Source organism: Mirounga angustirostris, unplaced genomic scaffold, assembly GCF_029215605.1.
Source record: "Mirounga angustirostris isolate CCGP_5_RB_7025 unplaced genomic scaffold, mMirAng1.0.hap1 SCAF_12, whole genome shotgun sequence".
Taxonomy (NCBI): domain Eukaryota; kingdom Metazoa; phylum Chordata; class Mammalia; order Carnivora; family Phocidae; genus Mirounga; species Mirounga angustirostris.
Genome location: NW_026991720.1, coordinates 62,834,089 through 62,850,751, shown reverse-complemented (window position 1 = coordinate 62,850,751; position 16,663 = coordinate 62,834,089). Strand labels below are relative to the sequence as shown.

General features: G+C 36.1%; 1 protein-coding gene across 17 annotated transcripts in view; it reads left to right on the top strand.

The window, feature by feature from the left end:
• Positions 1–16,663, top strand: part of PHF14 (PHD finger protein 14) — a 222,114-nt gene that overhangs the window by 9,112 nt on the left and 196,339 nt on the right. For all 17 annotated transcript variants that reach the window (XR_010406513.1, XR_010406514.1, XR_010406515.1 and 14 more), the window contains exons 3-4: positions 465–1,261; positions 8,599–8,743. Coding sequence is in view for 14 of the 17 variants with exons in the window: in XM_064575212.1 (XP_064431282.1) it covers positions 465–1,261; positions 8,599–8,743 (942 nt within the window). In the remaining 3 variants the exon portion in view is untranslated. The remainder of the gene's footprint in view (positions 1–464; positions 1,262–8,598; positions 8,744–16,663) is intronic.

Here is a 16,663-nt window from a genome sequence, read left to right as displayed (position 1 = left end):
TTTCTTGTTCTGAATGTGACTCAACGCTTGTAAGTTCATACAGTTTATGAAACGAAGATGGAAGAGAAGAAGAATTTGGTCTGTATTATATCATTAAGTTAAAATCAAGTGCCCAATTTAAAAAGAAGCACCTTTACTTTTAGAAAAAAAGATTGTTTCTAGGGTACCAAATATAGCATGAGCCATTTGACACAAAATAGTGCTCCTCTTTTTAAAGCATATTTTAATTTAGAGTTACATTTAGTCATCTTCATTAGTGCTATATTGAATTAGAACCATTATACCAACTTCATTGATTTATTATTTAATCAGGTTGGGAATGTCTACCATTCTTTGACTTAAATTTGTTTATATTGTTTTGCAAGTTACTCACAAATTTTGGTGGTTTCATTTGTGTCAGCGTTGTGTGTGTGTGTGTGTATGTATATACATATGTGTGGTTTTTTTTCTCATATTTTCAACAGATTCTGAAGGGAGTGGTAATGGAAGTGAAGATCCTTCAAAGGACAGTGGAGAAGGTTCCTGTAGTGATTCTGAAGAAAATATTTTAGAAGAAGAACTGAATGAAGATATTAAAGTAAAAGAAGAACAACTTAAAAATTCTGCAGAGGAAGAAATACTGTCATCAGAAAAACAGTTAATTAAAATGGAAAAGAAGGAGGAAGAAGAGAATGGAGAAAGACCTAGAAAGAAAAAGGAGAAAGAGAAAGAAAAGGAAAAAGAGAAGGAGAAAGAAAAGGAGAAAGAGAAGGAGAGAGAGGATAAAGAAAAAGCAACAGTATCTGATGCTGTGGCTGCTTCTGCTGCTTCCACCACACCAGCCACAAGTCCTCCTGCTGTTAACGCATCTCCTTCAGTCCCCACTACGACAACCACTACAGAGGAACAAGTCAGTGAGCCAAAAAAGTGGAACCTTCGTCGAAATCGACCACTTTTGGATTTTGTATCCATGGAAGAGCTGAATGATATGGATGACTATGACAGTGAAGATGACAATGATTGGCGACCTACTGTAGTAAAGAGAAAGGGGAGATCTGCATCTCAGAAAGAAGGAAGTGATGGAGACAATGAGGATGATGAAGATGAGGGAAGTGGGAGTGATGAGGATGAGAATGATGAAGGCAATGATGAAGATCATAGCAGCCCTGCCAGTGAAGGGGGTTGCAAGAAGAAGAAGAGTAAAGTTCTTAGCAGAAACAGTGCTGATGATGAGGAACTGACCAATGATAGCCTGACACTATCTCAAAGCAAGAGTAATGAGGTAGATCAACCCAATTTTTATGATATCTGTCTGTCTGGGGAAAAGGGAATTCTTCTCTAAACCATTCTACTCATTATATTAAGTAGCTTCCTTGAAATCCTATTTATAGACAGCTGTGGGAGTGAATGAGCGCCCTAACTGTAACATTTATTCATTTGGTCCAACCAGCCTTTATTGAGTATCTACTATTTGTCACCGTCCTCAAGGAGCTCATAATCACCGTCCTCAAGGAGCTCACAGTCTTTCTAGTTAGAGAAATATTTTTATATCCATAGACTAGGAATATGGTAGTTTTCCTTTCCTTTCCCCTTTCTATCCTCTCACCCCATTCTTCATAGGACTGCTGAATGGTCCTGAGTGGAGTATGAAAACAGAGGTCACCTTTGTTTCAACTTAGCTATGTCCACATGAAAATTTAGACTTCTAGACTACTTTAGAGCAGGACAACAAACAGCTTAATGATTGCCTCAGACTTTTAGAGATTGATTTTAAGGTTAATTCCTTTACCAGTTGTAGCACTCATCATCTGAATAGTCACCAAGTCTTTGCTTTAAATGTATGGGAGTAAATAAGAACTATATGTTTACATATATTTAGTGAATAAGTTCTCTCTACAAAGAAATGAAAAAGAAAAATCAACCCCCCCAACATAAGACAAACATTTCTTTCCTAAAACTACAGTAATGACTCAGTTCTTCCACTTGAAGTTCTACTACCGAAAGTTAGGTTTATCCTTTGGGCCCAAGATGCAACATTCAAGATTCTTCAGTCAAACACATTTGTGTCTCTTTGTCTGTGTGTTTATGTATATGTTTTTCTTCAAAAGCAAGATTGAGTTGTCGTCTTACATGTAGATGTACCTGTTACATCAACATGTAGAACTATAATAATTAAGTCTGTCATTTCTGTTAATGCATTTGTCGTCACAGAAATTCAGTTCTTTAGCAAGCACTTATTTTTTGTTTTTTCATATCATTGAAAAAGGTTGAACTGGTAGAAGGATTTTCCTTCTATGCTGTATTCTTTTACATTTCTTCTACTTACAAGTTTTACATAGCAGTGATTACCTATTTTAAGTAAGTTTCATTTAAAAACTTGGGTGATTTTTTTCTTGCCAAAATAATAAGTAACAGGCTCTGAGGAGCTTATATGTCAGTAGTGATGAAACAGGTTATAATAAATATATATATTATAAACATTGGTTAACTTCTAGGTTATCCACTTTCATATGAAGAATGTTGCCTGCCTCCAGTGCTATCTATCTAAATTCTTATCTTTAGGTAATGGGAAATTGTCATTTGGAATATAATACAATATTTATATGCTGTAGCACAAACAGTTCCATATTCCCGGTGCCAATTTAGGGAAATAGAAATACGGAAAAATCAGTTGTTCATATGTGATGTAGGCTTGTATCCAGTTTATTTTATAGCATTTAGTAGTCGATATCTACTGAATAAGATTACCTTTGGCAGCATTACTTTCTTCATTTTTATTAGCCTGACATTCACAAAAGTAGGCTGGCTAATGATAAAGGCAGAGTTAGATTTTATGTGATGGTGTGGGGAATACCTGCAGATGTTTAGGAATTTGCCAGGTAAAATGTATACATATTATCCATTTGTTAATAATCTGTAATACATAAAATATTGCTTAGGAGGTTGTAGACTGTCCTTTATGATGCATTGGAAGGCCACATGTGCTGTTTAGGTTTTTTTCTACCAGGAGAGACTTTAGTAAATAATGGGACTTCATATATTTAGGTTAAGTCCCAAAGGAATGTGATTCCAGAGCATTTCTTGGAAATGTGCCTCCATAAAGTTGTCAAGAACTTTCTTCTTACAGTAGCTAAGTTAATTTCTCTTGTTAATTTATGTTAATTTTCCTTTTGTTCTACCCTATGCAGAAATGCAGAAGAACTGATAGAAAGTTAATTTTAACTCAATAATATTCTACCCGAAATCTTGGTAACTGTTTTCCCCAACACCAGTAATTTTTGATGATTCTACTTCTATTTGTCACTCAAATTAGATGACAAATTTTAATAAACAATAATCGGGATTATTATTTTATCTTACATTTCTAAATTTCCTGTTCATATGCTCTTGATTTTGTAAAAAAGATGACTAACGGTAATTCTTGTTGCTTTATGGCCATTGTTTGTATCTTAATCTTCCTGGTCATTTTAGGTAGATACTTTGGCATTAAGGTATCAATTATCTTTTAGTTAATACAGATATATTTGATTATATTTGAAGTTTTATTTTTCTCTTTTACTTTAGGTTTTCAAGTACTGCTTTGTAGTAGAGATAGCTGAAAGTGTGGTTTTAGAAATACGTAATTGAATTATATTTAGTTTATAAACAGCAAACTTTCTTGGCTGTTACGTCAAGTGCTTTTATAGGGAAATGATGTTGGACATCATGTAAGTGATGTCAGAAGCTTTAATAATTTTGAAGTTTTTTAGGGAATTTGATTTTTTTCTTTTGAGCGGGGGGCCTTTTATTGACTCTTAAGGGACTCGATCCCAGGACCCTGGGATTATGACCTGAGCCGAAGGCAGATGCTTAACCATCTGAGCCACCCAGGTACCCTGTAGGTTATAGCTTTTGTTATTTACCATTTCAAATTAAAACTGAAGAATTTCAAAAATTAAGACATACAGAAGCATACAGGTTGTCAGATTGATGACCCTATCCCCTGTTGTATAGTTCTGGAAGACTACATCATAAATGCATGAGAGAGAGTGAAAAAGGCAAACAACCTCAGTATTAGTATGAAAATAGCCTTTAGCTTGTGGACCCTATGAAGCAGAGTCCCATAGACCACACATTGAGAACTACTGTTCTACAATTGGACATTTGATAAACCTACATTTTCTACATATGGACACTTTCTTTGGCCTATAGAATTAATAACATTTTTTGAATTTAGTGCAGTCTGAACAATCCCCTTGGAGTATCATTATATGCCACTTTCAAACTTTTATCTTGATGCTTTTGAGATTAACTGATGTTATATTGCTTTTTGGTTTTCTGAAGTAAATCTTTTGGGGATGGGTGTGTAGCATTTTCAGAGAATGGTTCACATTTTCTGAAGTAAATCTTTTGGGGATGGGTGTGTAGCATTTTCAGAGAATGGTTCACATTTTCAGGACTTTGGAACTAGAGCTTTCATTGAGGATTAATATTTGATAGAAGATAATTTAGTAGAAATTTTCAAGTGGAAGTTTTTTGGTTTCTTTTCATAAAAGGCTCTCTTATGTTAAATGGATTATTAGATGTTAAATGGATGTGAAGAAATGGCAATTGTCATCTGATTTTTGGTAATTAAAATTTTTGCTAAAATTTATAAATAGCCACTTCTATTTGGGGTTTCTGACTTAACTATCAATTGCTTTTTATACATTTCAAAATAAAACAACTGCTTTTTTTTTTTAAGATTTTATTTACTTGAGAGAGAATAAGCAGTGGGGAGGGGCAGAGGTAGAGAGAGAGAGAGAGAGAGAGAGAGAGAATCAAATTCTCTGATGGTGGGGCTACATCCCAGGACCCCAGGATCATGACCTGAGCCAAAGGCAGATGCTTAACCGACTGACCACCAAGGCACCCCAGAACTGCTTTTTTTTTTTTTAAAGATTTTATTTACTGGAGAGAGAGTGAGAGAGCACAAGCAGGGGGGAAGGGTAGAGGGAGAAGCAGACTCCCCGCCAAGCAGGGAGCCCAATGTAGGACTTGATCCCAGGACCCTGGGATCATTGACCTGAGCCAAAGGCAGATGCTTAACCAGCTGAGCCACCCAGGCGCCCTTAAAACAACTGCTTTAATACATAAAAAGATAGTTCGAAATATTGTACAAAAATTACTTCAGATTCTTGAGAATTTAATTTTCTTTAAAAACTTGGAGACCTATTGCTCAAACTTTTTGGTGTAGTAAGTTTTTCTCATATTCAGAGCAATAGGATTCTTTTAATTCTTGTTTTGCATGAAGTGTTCAGGAATTCCCTTTTATTAACACACATAAAACTTAGAATTTACCCTGTTGTATATTATTATTTATAATCATCTTTGTGGATTACATAAATAAACACTAAACCCATGGACAATATCATTTTAGGTGTAAATTTTAAATCCCAAGGGAAAAAAATGAATTAGTTTACTATAGTCATTGGTTTATTACTATAGTGCCCCATTTATTCTTCTAATTGCCCTTAGATTCCATTAAGTTATGACATAATATTAAAGTTCTATCCTAGGTGATACTCTTGTGCCATTCAAAACCTACTTTCCCAGTTCTTATTTTTATGTAAAAACCATATTTTCAAATAATACATTTTTTGGTAAAAACTTTAGCTTGACTGTTTTGCCCAGAAGCTAAAAAAATGATACACATCTTCAGAAATATGCTGATAAAAATTGCTACTAAATTTGCTTTTATATTCTGATAAGTGTGCTCAAACCCTTATTTGATGTATTAAAGACAACTTAGAACATAATTTTTTAAGAGAATGTGTTACTAAGATTTTCCCACTGAAGCATTATCTGTCAGTCATTTATTTGGTGGGGCTCAAGTTCCCCCCATTTCTCTCTCTTTGCATTACATTTCTGGTAAGAGTCTCAAATGATGGGGATCCCAGAAATACCAGTTGATTTTGTTTTCTCTGCCTCTAAATGATAGTATGTGTAGAGAGAAATTGTACAGAAACACAATTTAGACATTTATTGTTTTTTCTGAGCAAAATGGAAGAACAGGGAAATAATGGAATTAGAGCTACCTATTAATGCTTGTTTTTCTGATCCATAGAAATTTACTTGTTCCCCACATGGGCAAACTTTTTTTTAAGGGCTCATTCGTTGTAATTCCACCAGAAAAGTATTGACAGAACCCTTTTTACACGAGTAGCCTGTCAATCATCAAACTCTGGTTATTGGCTAGATCTTTTTCTAGTTTGTGATTTTTTTTTTAACCTAGATGTGGTATTTTGGGAAAAAAGTCTTTTGGGACTTAGCATAGGAAAATATTTAAAGTAGCAGTACTTACTGAGGGTCACAACTTTTGGGGGGATTCCAAGGAAGATTCCTCAGTATAATAAATGATCAGCTCATATTCCTCTTCTTGAACCACCTACAAAGAACTAGGAAAGGAGAATGGAAATGAACATTATTATTGAGTACCTAGTATATCTCAGGAACATTTTTACCATACAATTATCTTAATTTTCACAACAGTCTCATCAGGTAGTTACTACTTTTGCCATCCCATTTTACAGATGAGAAAACTGTTGCTTCGAGGTTCAACAGTTATTAAATGAGAACTGAGAATGAAACCCAAGAACATTAGACTTTAAGTCGAATGCTTTTAAATTTGAAGCATAGCTAATGAGGTGAACATATGGGTAGATTTTCGTTTTGTTCAATGTACGAAAGTACTATAAACCATGAGTTTTCTTTTTAGGAAGGTTTTACCTTTATTTGGTACTCATGTCCAAAGCTCACAAACTACTTTGGTTTTTTAACAAAGAGGAGAAAAAAAAAATATATATATACAATTTTATTTTATTTTTTTAAAGGTAAGTATTTTTTTTTTTTCAAGATTTTATTATTATTTATTTGACAGAGAGAGACCCAGCACGATAGGGAACATAAGCAGGGGGAATGGGAGAGGGAGAAGCAGGCTTTCCGAGGAGCACGGAGCCCGATGGCAGGGCTCGATCCCAGCGTCCTGGGATCATGACCTGAGCCAAAGGCAGATACCCAACGACTGAGCCACCCAGACACCCCAAAATACACAATTTTAAAGTACTAGGATTCTCTAGAGCAAGGACACCACCTCCTTGTTGACTTTACATTCTTTTCTGATTTGTTTTACAGATAGCTGCAAGTTTAGATGTATAACACAGAATTTAAAAAAAAATGTTGATGTGACAGTCAAATGTCATTCAGATGTCATTTACAGATTGCTATGAAATGATGACTCTACATGTTACCTGTGGATGTTGGTCTGTTTAAAAGAATATAAAAAAAAGTGGTTAGGGGGGCGCCTGGGTGGCTCAGTTGGTTGAGCGACTGCCTTCGGCTCAGGTCGTGGTCCTGGAGTCCCGGGATCGAGTCCCGCATCGGGCTCCCTGCTCGGCGGGGAGCCTGCTTCTCCCTCTGACCCTCCCCCCTCTCATGCTCTCTGTCTCTAATTCTCTCTCTCTCAAATAAATAAATAAAATCTTTAAAAAACAAAAAAAAAGTGGTTAGGTTCTTAAATGAAAACATAAACTCAAGTGCTATCTTATATAATGCCCAGTCTAATAATAGAAGAATCATTATATTGTTAATCATTTCAAGTTTAAATCTGTAATGCAGTTTAAACAAAGCAAATTCTTTTCCTTCTTGAAATTTTATCTTTATTATGTCTTCCTTTTTCCTTTTATATTATAGTTAGCTCAGTATCTTTATTATCAGTTTATACTAGATTTTTTTTTTTAAGATTTTCTTTATTCATGAGAGACAGAGAGAGGGAGGGAGGCAGAGGGAGAAGCAGGCTCTCCGCGGAGCAGGGAGCCCAACGTGGGACTCGATCCCACGACCCTGGGATCATGACCCAATCTGAAGGCAGATGCTCAACCGACTGAGTCAGGCACCCTATACTAGATATTTCTTGATACAAACCTAATAGAATACTTCACGCTTTAGCAACTAGACAACCTGGATCCTTTTTTAGATGGTTTTCTGTACCTGTATATACAGATAATGCCTTTGCAGGCTCTCTTGGATCTGTCATCCAGTAGTTTGATGACCTGAAACTTCTGAATTCCTCAGCAGTTAAGGAGTATAGAGTCTGTAATTATGCCATCACATACATATTTGCTTATATGTTATCTTGGATTGATTTTTTCTTGTTTGATATATGTGTGTCTTGTCTCCCTTAAGGCAGGATTATAAGCTTCCAAAGTGTAGGAACCATGTCTTATACTTTTTAAATCCATTGTAGGATTAATAATTACCTGTGGGTTAATTTTTCCTTTCTTCTAGTTTAAGGGTCAGACTATAATCCAGAATGGCAAAGCAGATGAAGAGTCGTCAGTTGTATGCTTGCTCTTTGATTTCTTAAAGGAGGGAGAATATGGAACTTGCAGAGAAAATGAAAAGTTAAAAGGTGCTTAGAGGGTCATTTGACAAAGAGATGGACTTTTCAAGTGTTTTGAAATTACTAAATTTCAAACTAAATTACTAAAATAATGGAGAATGCAACAATTTTAGAAATGCATAAAACAACTTTGAGGATTATAGTTATTAAAATTATTTTTTAATTTAAATATGTGATTTTCTGGTATGTTTTAATATTAGGACTCGCTGATTCTTGAGAAGAGTCAAAGCTGGAGTTCTCAAAAAATGGACCACATTCTGATTTGCTGTGTTTGTCTTGGAGATAATAGCGAGGATGCTGATGAAATAATTCAGTGTGACAATTGTGGCATTACAGTCCATGAAGGTAATTTTGCTTTGTTTTGTCTCCTTTTTGAAACAGCTAATTGACACTGAATATAAATAAGTAAAATCAGCTCTTTTACATTTGTACTGTTGTAAAGTTTTTCTATAGTATTTCATGGTTTTTCAGTTGAAGTAGGACATATTGAATCCTCAAAGTATCCTGGGTGTTATTTTTCGGGTTATGTTAATTTAAAATGTGTTTTAAATAACTGAAATAGAAATACTATATGGAAATCACAGTATTTCTTTGAAAATCAGTGTTATGATAGTTTCCTTCATGGCATTTGTTTCAAATGAAATTTAGATACAGGGAAAAGTCTAGTATGTTAGCCTGGTAGATAATGTATTTAAAAAATTACATTCTGAATCTAGTGATACATAGTTTTTTCTTTTGTGGATATAATTTTTAATTTTAAACTTGAGTATTTAGAGAGATTATCTTTTAAAATCTGAAATAGAAGCTAATATATTGAAAATACTTTTCCCAATTATTTTTGAACCTCTTTTGTTAGGTTTTTTGCTTGTTTTTTCACTTAAAAATTTTTTTTATTTTGACATAATTTCTGACTTACAGAAAACTTTTTTAAGAGTACTACAAAGAATTCCCATATACTCTTCGCTCAGATTTCCCAAATGGTAACGTTTTGCTGTTTTATTTTCTCTGATACAACAATTTTGTTTTCAACTCTTATGAGAATAAACTGTAGACATAACGTCCCCTTCTACCACTAAATACCTCAGTGTGTATTTCTTAACAAGGGCATTTTCTTACATAACCATATAATTATCAAAGTCAGGAACTTAGCGTTGTTTGAATTCAGCTATCTAATCTACTAACTCTGTTCACATTTTGCCAATTATCCCTATAATGTCCACTCTAGCAAAATAAAATCCAGGTTTATGCATTACATACAGTCATTATGTCTATTTGGTCACCTTTAATCTAGAATATTTCTTGAGTCCTTGTGTTTCATGCTGTTGGCATTTTTGAAGAATACAGGCCAGTTCATTTATAGAATGTCCTTAATACTAGTTTTTTCTTTTCTCATGGTTAGATTCAGGTGACATGCTTTTGGCAGAAATGCCACAGAAGTTATGTTGTGTTTTCAGTGTATCCTATTAAGAAGCACATAGTACTTACTTTTCCCTTTACTGGTGATGTTACTTATCACTTGGTCGAGAGGGTATCTTTCAGGTTTCTCTCTGGTAAAGTTATTATTTCTTCCTCTCAGTTAATTTTTTCCTGCAGGGCCACGATCACCGCAGAACAGTTTTTCTGTGGCCTTGTCCTTACCGCTCTTTTGGTGTTACAGCCCTTCTTCCAAATAGTTCTGGGAGTCTGCTGGGCTTAGGAGCCTGCAGAGCCTGTGCTGCTTCAGCCAGCACCCTCTTGCCCTCGTATAAAGCTGCACTTCTTGCTGCTAAGGCTCACTATAGAAATGTCGCCTGTTCATCCTACTCATTCACTTATTTTTTTCAGTCATGTTTGTTGAGTACCTTCTATGTGCTAGGCATTCTGAAGATTTTAGGCAAGTAAAATAAACTATAGAAATTGCTGACCTCATGGAGCTTAATATCTAGTAAGACAGGCAATGAAAAAATAAAACAATAAATAAATATATATCAGGTCATAGTCTGAACTATGAAGAAAAATAGGGCAGGATAAGCAGTATGGGAGATGCTGTGGGTTGGGGTGGGGAGGTTGAGTGGGCAGGTGGAAGTTTGTATTTATAAAAGATGAAAAGGAAAATCCTCTTTAATGTGATATTTGAGCAGTGACCTGAAGGATGTTAAGAAGCAAGTCATGCAACTCTTTGGGGAAAGAGCACCCTAGGAGTAAGGAGTACCAAGTGTAAAGATCTTGAAATGGGAACACAGTTGGAGTGTTTATATCATGGCAGGAACTAAGTGAGCAAGCTGGTGAGTGGTGGGGGTAGAGATGGGAGCAAACCAGGTAAGGCCTTGCAGGTCATAGATTTTAGATTTCACTGTAATGGATGAATTTTGGGCAGAGGCTTAATATGATTTGATTTATGTTTGGGAAGGATCACTCTGCTGGGTTGGGAGTGGACTGAAGTGGGTCTAAGTTGGGAATCGGAAAGCATTTCGGAGACCATTGCAATGATGTAAGAGAGGAAAAGGTTTTGAGGTAGATAGTAAAAGTTTGGTTTTAAATGGTCTGGAGTTTAGTAATGTTGGGACTAGAGATAAAAATTTGGGACTCATCAGCCTGTAGATGTTATTTAAAGCTGTGAAACTGGATATGCTATCTGGGGAGTAGTAAGGTGGTTCTAGCATTTCAGAGGAGATGGAAATCACATGGCCAATGGGATAGGAGGAGAACTAGGAGTAATGACCCAGAGGCTAAGTAAGGAAAATGTTTCAAACAGAGAAAGTGAGTAACTGTCAAATTCTGTTTCTAGAGTCAGATAAAGACCTATGTCATGTGGCAAATTATCCTAATGCAGTGGTAGACTCCTGAGTATACTACCAGGCAAGCCATCCCAAAGGTTGTAGGAGAAAAGGTTCATGGACAAAATGCTTATATTACATGGTTTATTAAATAAGAGTAAAATACATGGAGAAAAGCAAGGGGAAAAATACGAGATTAGTTAACATGCTTATGATAGAGTACAAGTTGGTGGAATGATCACCTGAATCCTGGGGTACACGGAGTTTGTATTGTATGTCCTGCCTCTCTCTGCCTTTTCAGCCTTCCCTGCTGAAGGTATGGTTATGAGGACCAGAGCCCACATAGGCAGTACCCGGGGCCAAACACACACTCTCTTGGACAGATCCAGAGATAAGTATGCCTGGTTACAGCTTTAGTTCTCCACTTAACCTACAGAATAGCCATGGGTTTTGTGTTTCTTAGGCTGTGGACACATGGAGCCAGAATAGGTGTAACTGATGGGTGGCCATACTGAGGCCTCATGATCAGAGAGAGAAAGAGATAGAAGCAGTCATATGAGAGAGCTAGTGTCTTTTGTAACCTAATTTGGAAATATACACTGTAATTTCTGCATATTGTTCACACAGACCAATCCTACTTAAATTTAAATGTAGGAGGGCACATTCTAAAATTGTTAATGCGAAGGGCACTGATCATTGGGGGCCATCTTAGAAGCTGCCTATCACAGATGCAGAGATTATATAGCATGTTAGTATACTATACTAACAGGGAAGTGACCAGTGGAAAGGGAGAGTTGACAATTGAGATAAGGAGAGAAAAGGAAGCAGTTGCTGGAGCAAGGGCTTTGAGTACAAGGCTAGAGGGGATGGGATCCAGCACCAAGTGAAGAGATTGAGTAAATATGAGTAGCCATAGTAACCAGAGGGAAAAGGATATATACAGATGTAGGTAGGTTGTTAGATGTGGTGGTCAGAGCATGTGCAACTTAGTTTTGAATGCTTCTGTTGTCTCGGTGAAATGGGAAGCAAAGTCATTAGCAGAGAGTGGAGGTGGGGGAGATGTTGGGAGATTGGGGAAGAGAGGTTGGTATAAAATAGTTATTTGGGAGAATGAAGTGGACTAGGGAAATATTGGCATAATATTGTATGTGTGTATACATATATATATATTTTATTGACAGCTATAAAGGACCACTTGTGATTAGTGGTAATGAATTAAACAGACCAGTCAACATGGTTGTGTGTATGTCTGTTTTTTTTTGTTTTTTGTTTTCGCCCCGCATGGTTCAAATTCCTTGGAGCAGGTGCAGAATAGGTAAACATCAAAAGCAGCTGCTGTGCTGCTGATGTGTAGCTAATATGTGGAATAAATAAATAAGGAAAACTAGGTGGGGAAACTGAACAGTTTTCTACATCTTTAGGAGAATCTTTATGTTGTGGTATAATTTCTTTGTTGGTAGTGTTGGGAATTCTGTGAACTTCAGATAAATTGAAAGTGCAAAGTATAAATCAAAAGTAAAACATAAATCTTGAGAGTTTTTTAAAAAAATTATGTTACAACTTTTTCCCTCTAGTATAATTTCCCATTTCCTTTGTTAATCTTGGAGTTTCTGATGTGTAATTGTGATTATATAATTTTCTTTTTTTTTTTTTTCCCCCGTGGTTTCTTAGTAGAGTTAGAGCTAATAGCTTGAAAAATTCCTAGTTCTGGTGATTTTTAATTATCTGTTTTGCTTTAGGGGAGAACTGTTAGTTATTTTTTTAAAAGATTTTATTTATTTACTTGAGAGCACAAGCCACTGTGTGTTTATGTGTACTAGTTGGGGGGAGGGGCAAAAGGAGAGGGAGAAGCGGACTCTGCTGAGCAGGGAGCCTAATTCAAGCCTCCATCCCAGGGCCCTGGGATCATGACCTGAGCTGAAGGCAGACGCTTAACAGACTGAGCCACCCAGGTGCCCCAAGGGCAAAAGTGTTATTAAAGATTAATGTATTTCTCATAAATACATTACATAAATACATTTTTCCTTTTAACTTAATTTCCTGTAGGTTTTTTTTATCTGACTAGTCTAAAAGATTCCTTTACCAAATATCACTGAGTACTATGTTTGAGAAGGGGTTGTTTTGATGAGATATACTCCTGACTCTCCATTTAAGTGTTTTTGGGTAATACTTAGGTAGTTTCAGAAAGAAGGTATATTGATTAATAGATCTGTGAAGAATTTTTCATCTTCCATTGGCTTTATATCAGTTGAGTCTACTAATAGAAAAATAAAAATAAAAACAAAAACAAAAAACCCTGCTTAATATTCATTGGTTAGATGGTGGATTTTCTCTTCTGGTTAAGTGTAATGATGGTAATTCTTAGTATAATAATGTGTAGCATGATCAGTATATAATTTTCTAGTCCCTTTTTGGGTCATCACACTGTTGCCAGCCTGTGTTAATTAAAGCCTGGGTTGAAAAAATAAACAGTGACATGTGATTTGGTCCAAATAATTTAGATTTTTTGTTTTTTAGTCTCTTTCTAGGTGTACCATGTTCGTAGTCCTTTTTAATTTTTGGTTTTGTTTTTCTCTAAAATGGGGTCAGCAGCTTGTTAGAAGTGTCAGTTCTTCACTATCCTAATGGGAGCTTTCATGACTGCTTAATTATTTTAATTTTTAAGGTCTTTCCCCCTATATAACTGAACTCTTGCTACATCTAAAGTGATTGGTAGATAAATTTTTAAAAAATGTTCAACTCATAGTATTTATTATTTTTAAAAGATTTATCCATCCATTTTGAGGGAAAGAGAGAGAAACAAGCGCACACGCGAATCAGCAGGAAGGGCAGAGGGAGAGGGAGAGAGAATCCCAAGCTGGCTCCATCTCAGGACGACCCAAGCCAAAACCAAGAGTCAGAGGCTCAACTGAATGCACTACCCAGGCACCCCCACAACTCATAGTATTTAAATTAAAATGTCAGTCTTACCTATTTCAGTATTTTTTTTTTTAAAGTGTTGCTACTCAGAGTAGGGTCCATGGATCCACAGCATTAAGCAGTAGCATTTATATAACCTGGGAGCTTGTTAGAAATGCAGAATCACAGACCAAGTCCCTTCTGAATCAATCTGTTTTGACAAAATCCCAAGATGTTTCATATACACATTAAAGCATTAGCTCTGTTGATAATACAAAGAAGTAGCCCTGCAATGCTTATCAGGGTAGCTAAACTTGAATATTTTCAAGATTATCATTGGGCCCATTTAGCACTAGTTTATTCAGAAGGATAGAAGAACAAAATCACAGCTTGCCACCAAGGCAACCTCATGCCTTCCTTTTTGTGAGTCTTTGTAGTAGTCCCTACAGCAAGCAGCTCACAGTCATTTGGGAGCCATCTTCTTTGGGCTATGTCATTCTCCCCTACTTATCCCCATTTATTGTTACTTTCAGTTCAGATGCAGTCTGCCAATGGGGTCCTTTTTACCATAAGCAATATTTCCAAGTAACACAACTGATACTCTTTCTCAGGTTCCCAGAGTAACAAAAGAGAAACTTAAACAAAAATCAGAGTATAATGAAGCAGGGGAAAGGGTTAACGGAATCACTGGGGATCCTACTAGTTCTCTATACTGAGGACTAAGAGACAAAGGGCTCTAATGCATGAGTCCCTCTTGGACCTGCCTTCTGTTGACCATAGCAATAGCTATTATGTACATAAACCACTGAAAGTATTGAAATTTCTTTTTTGTATCCCGCGCCCCCCCGCCCTGCCAGACTTCCCTGTTACTGTCTTTTGAGTCATAGATCCCATCAGCATTTCTGTCTCTCTAGTGTTGCTCTTTTTACCATCTAGAGAGGATTGAAGAGAGATTTGGTGAGCACAACTTTCTCTGTGATGTTGATGTAAACATTAATTACTATTTAAACGAATTTCTTTTGTTACCTTGATTCTATAAATATTTAAATGTAAGATTTGGGGCTAGCAAGCAGGAGGATGTACCAGATATAGTCTCTGCTGTTTTTATATAATAGGGGAAAGAAAACATGTAAAATAAGAGCAAAGAATAACGTTTTTTAAGTGAGTTATAAATTCTTTGCTATGGGTGTATTGAGTGCATCATACCTTATTGGCAAATCTAGGTGACTTGTGAGTCAATTGCATGTTCTCTTTTTGTAGCTGATTTCAAGAGGTTCATTGGTGCATCAAATTGAACACACCCAAGGAAGGGTTGAAAGCGAAGAACTTTTTATTGTTACAAGTAAGGGGACAGGGAGATAGCTCTTATAGTACTGTCTCCCATGGGGTTAGTACAGGAAGCTTTTATTCAATATTAGGGGGTGGGGGGCAGGGAACTTGTATGGGCACTTCTGGTTCAATTGTACATGATTAATATGTCAGCATGCTAGTGGATACATCATATGTTCAAAAAATGGCAGAAAGCTCCACCCATAGGAGAAGATTTTAGTATTATAATGAGCTAAGTATAACTTTATGATAACTCAGGGGGCTTTTGTGCAGGTCCTCACCTCCAACCCAGCTCAAACTGGCTCTCCTAAGGAGCTGTCAGGTAAGACACACCTGGCAAGACACACCTGTCAGGTGAAACACCTAGTTGGGTGTTTCCTTGGCTGGAACTGTCAGTTCTGCGAAATAAAACACACTCCTTCCCTGCTTTTGTCCCTTTTCCTCCCTTTCTGCTGGTAGTGTTCAGCCCTCTTATTTGAGTAACTTTCTGTTGCATCCTAGCTAACATTTTGATAAGCAAGCAATAGGCTGCTAATCCTTGCACTAACATATATATTTCTGAATATATTGTATTTAGCTTACTGCTTTTTAGTTCTGTGAAATTTTAAGGTATTTATGATTTTTACCATATTTTATACTATTAGATTTATTTATGGGCTATTAATGCAACTTTTTCTTTGCATTTAGAAATCACTTTTTCAAGGCTCCTATTATGTGTTTGCTTTTTAGTGTTATGCTCCTGTTCATTAAAATAAGCTCATTGAGGAACTGGAGGGTACTATGCTGAGTGAAATAAGTCCATCCGGGAAAGACAATTATCATATGGTTTCACTCATATGTGGAATATAAGAAGCAGCACAGAGGATCATAGGGGAAGGGAGGGAAAACTAAATTGAAAGTAATCAGAGAGGGAGACAAACCATGAGAGACTCTTAACTCTAGAAAATAAACTAAGGGTTGCTGGAGGGGAGGTAGATGGAGGGCTGGGGCAATTGGGTGATGGGCATTTAAGAGGGCATGTGATGTGATGAGCACTGGGTGTTATATTGCAACTGATGAATTATTGAACTACATCTGAAACTAATGATGTACTATATGTTGGCTAATTGAATTTAAACAAAATTTAAAAAATTAAGCTCATCGAAGCAGAGATTACTTTGTGTTTGTAGAGACAAATTATACTTATGAAAAATATTTTCAGCACAAAATCATAAATTTTGTTTATTTTTAGAAATGGGTGTAAGACAATTTAGAGATATTTTATATATGCATAAAATGGGTA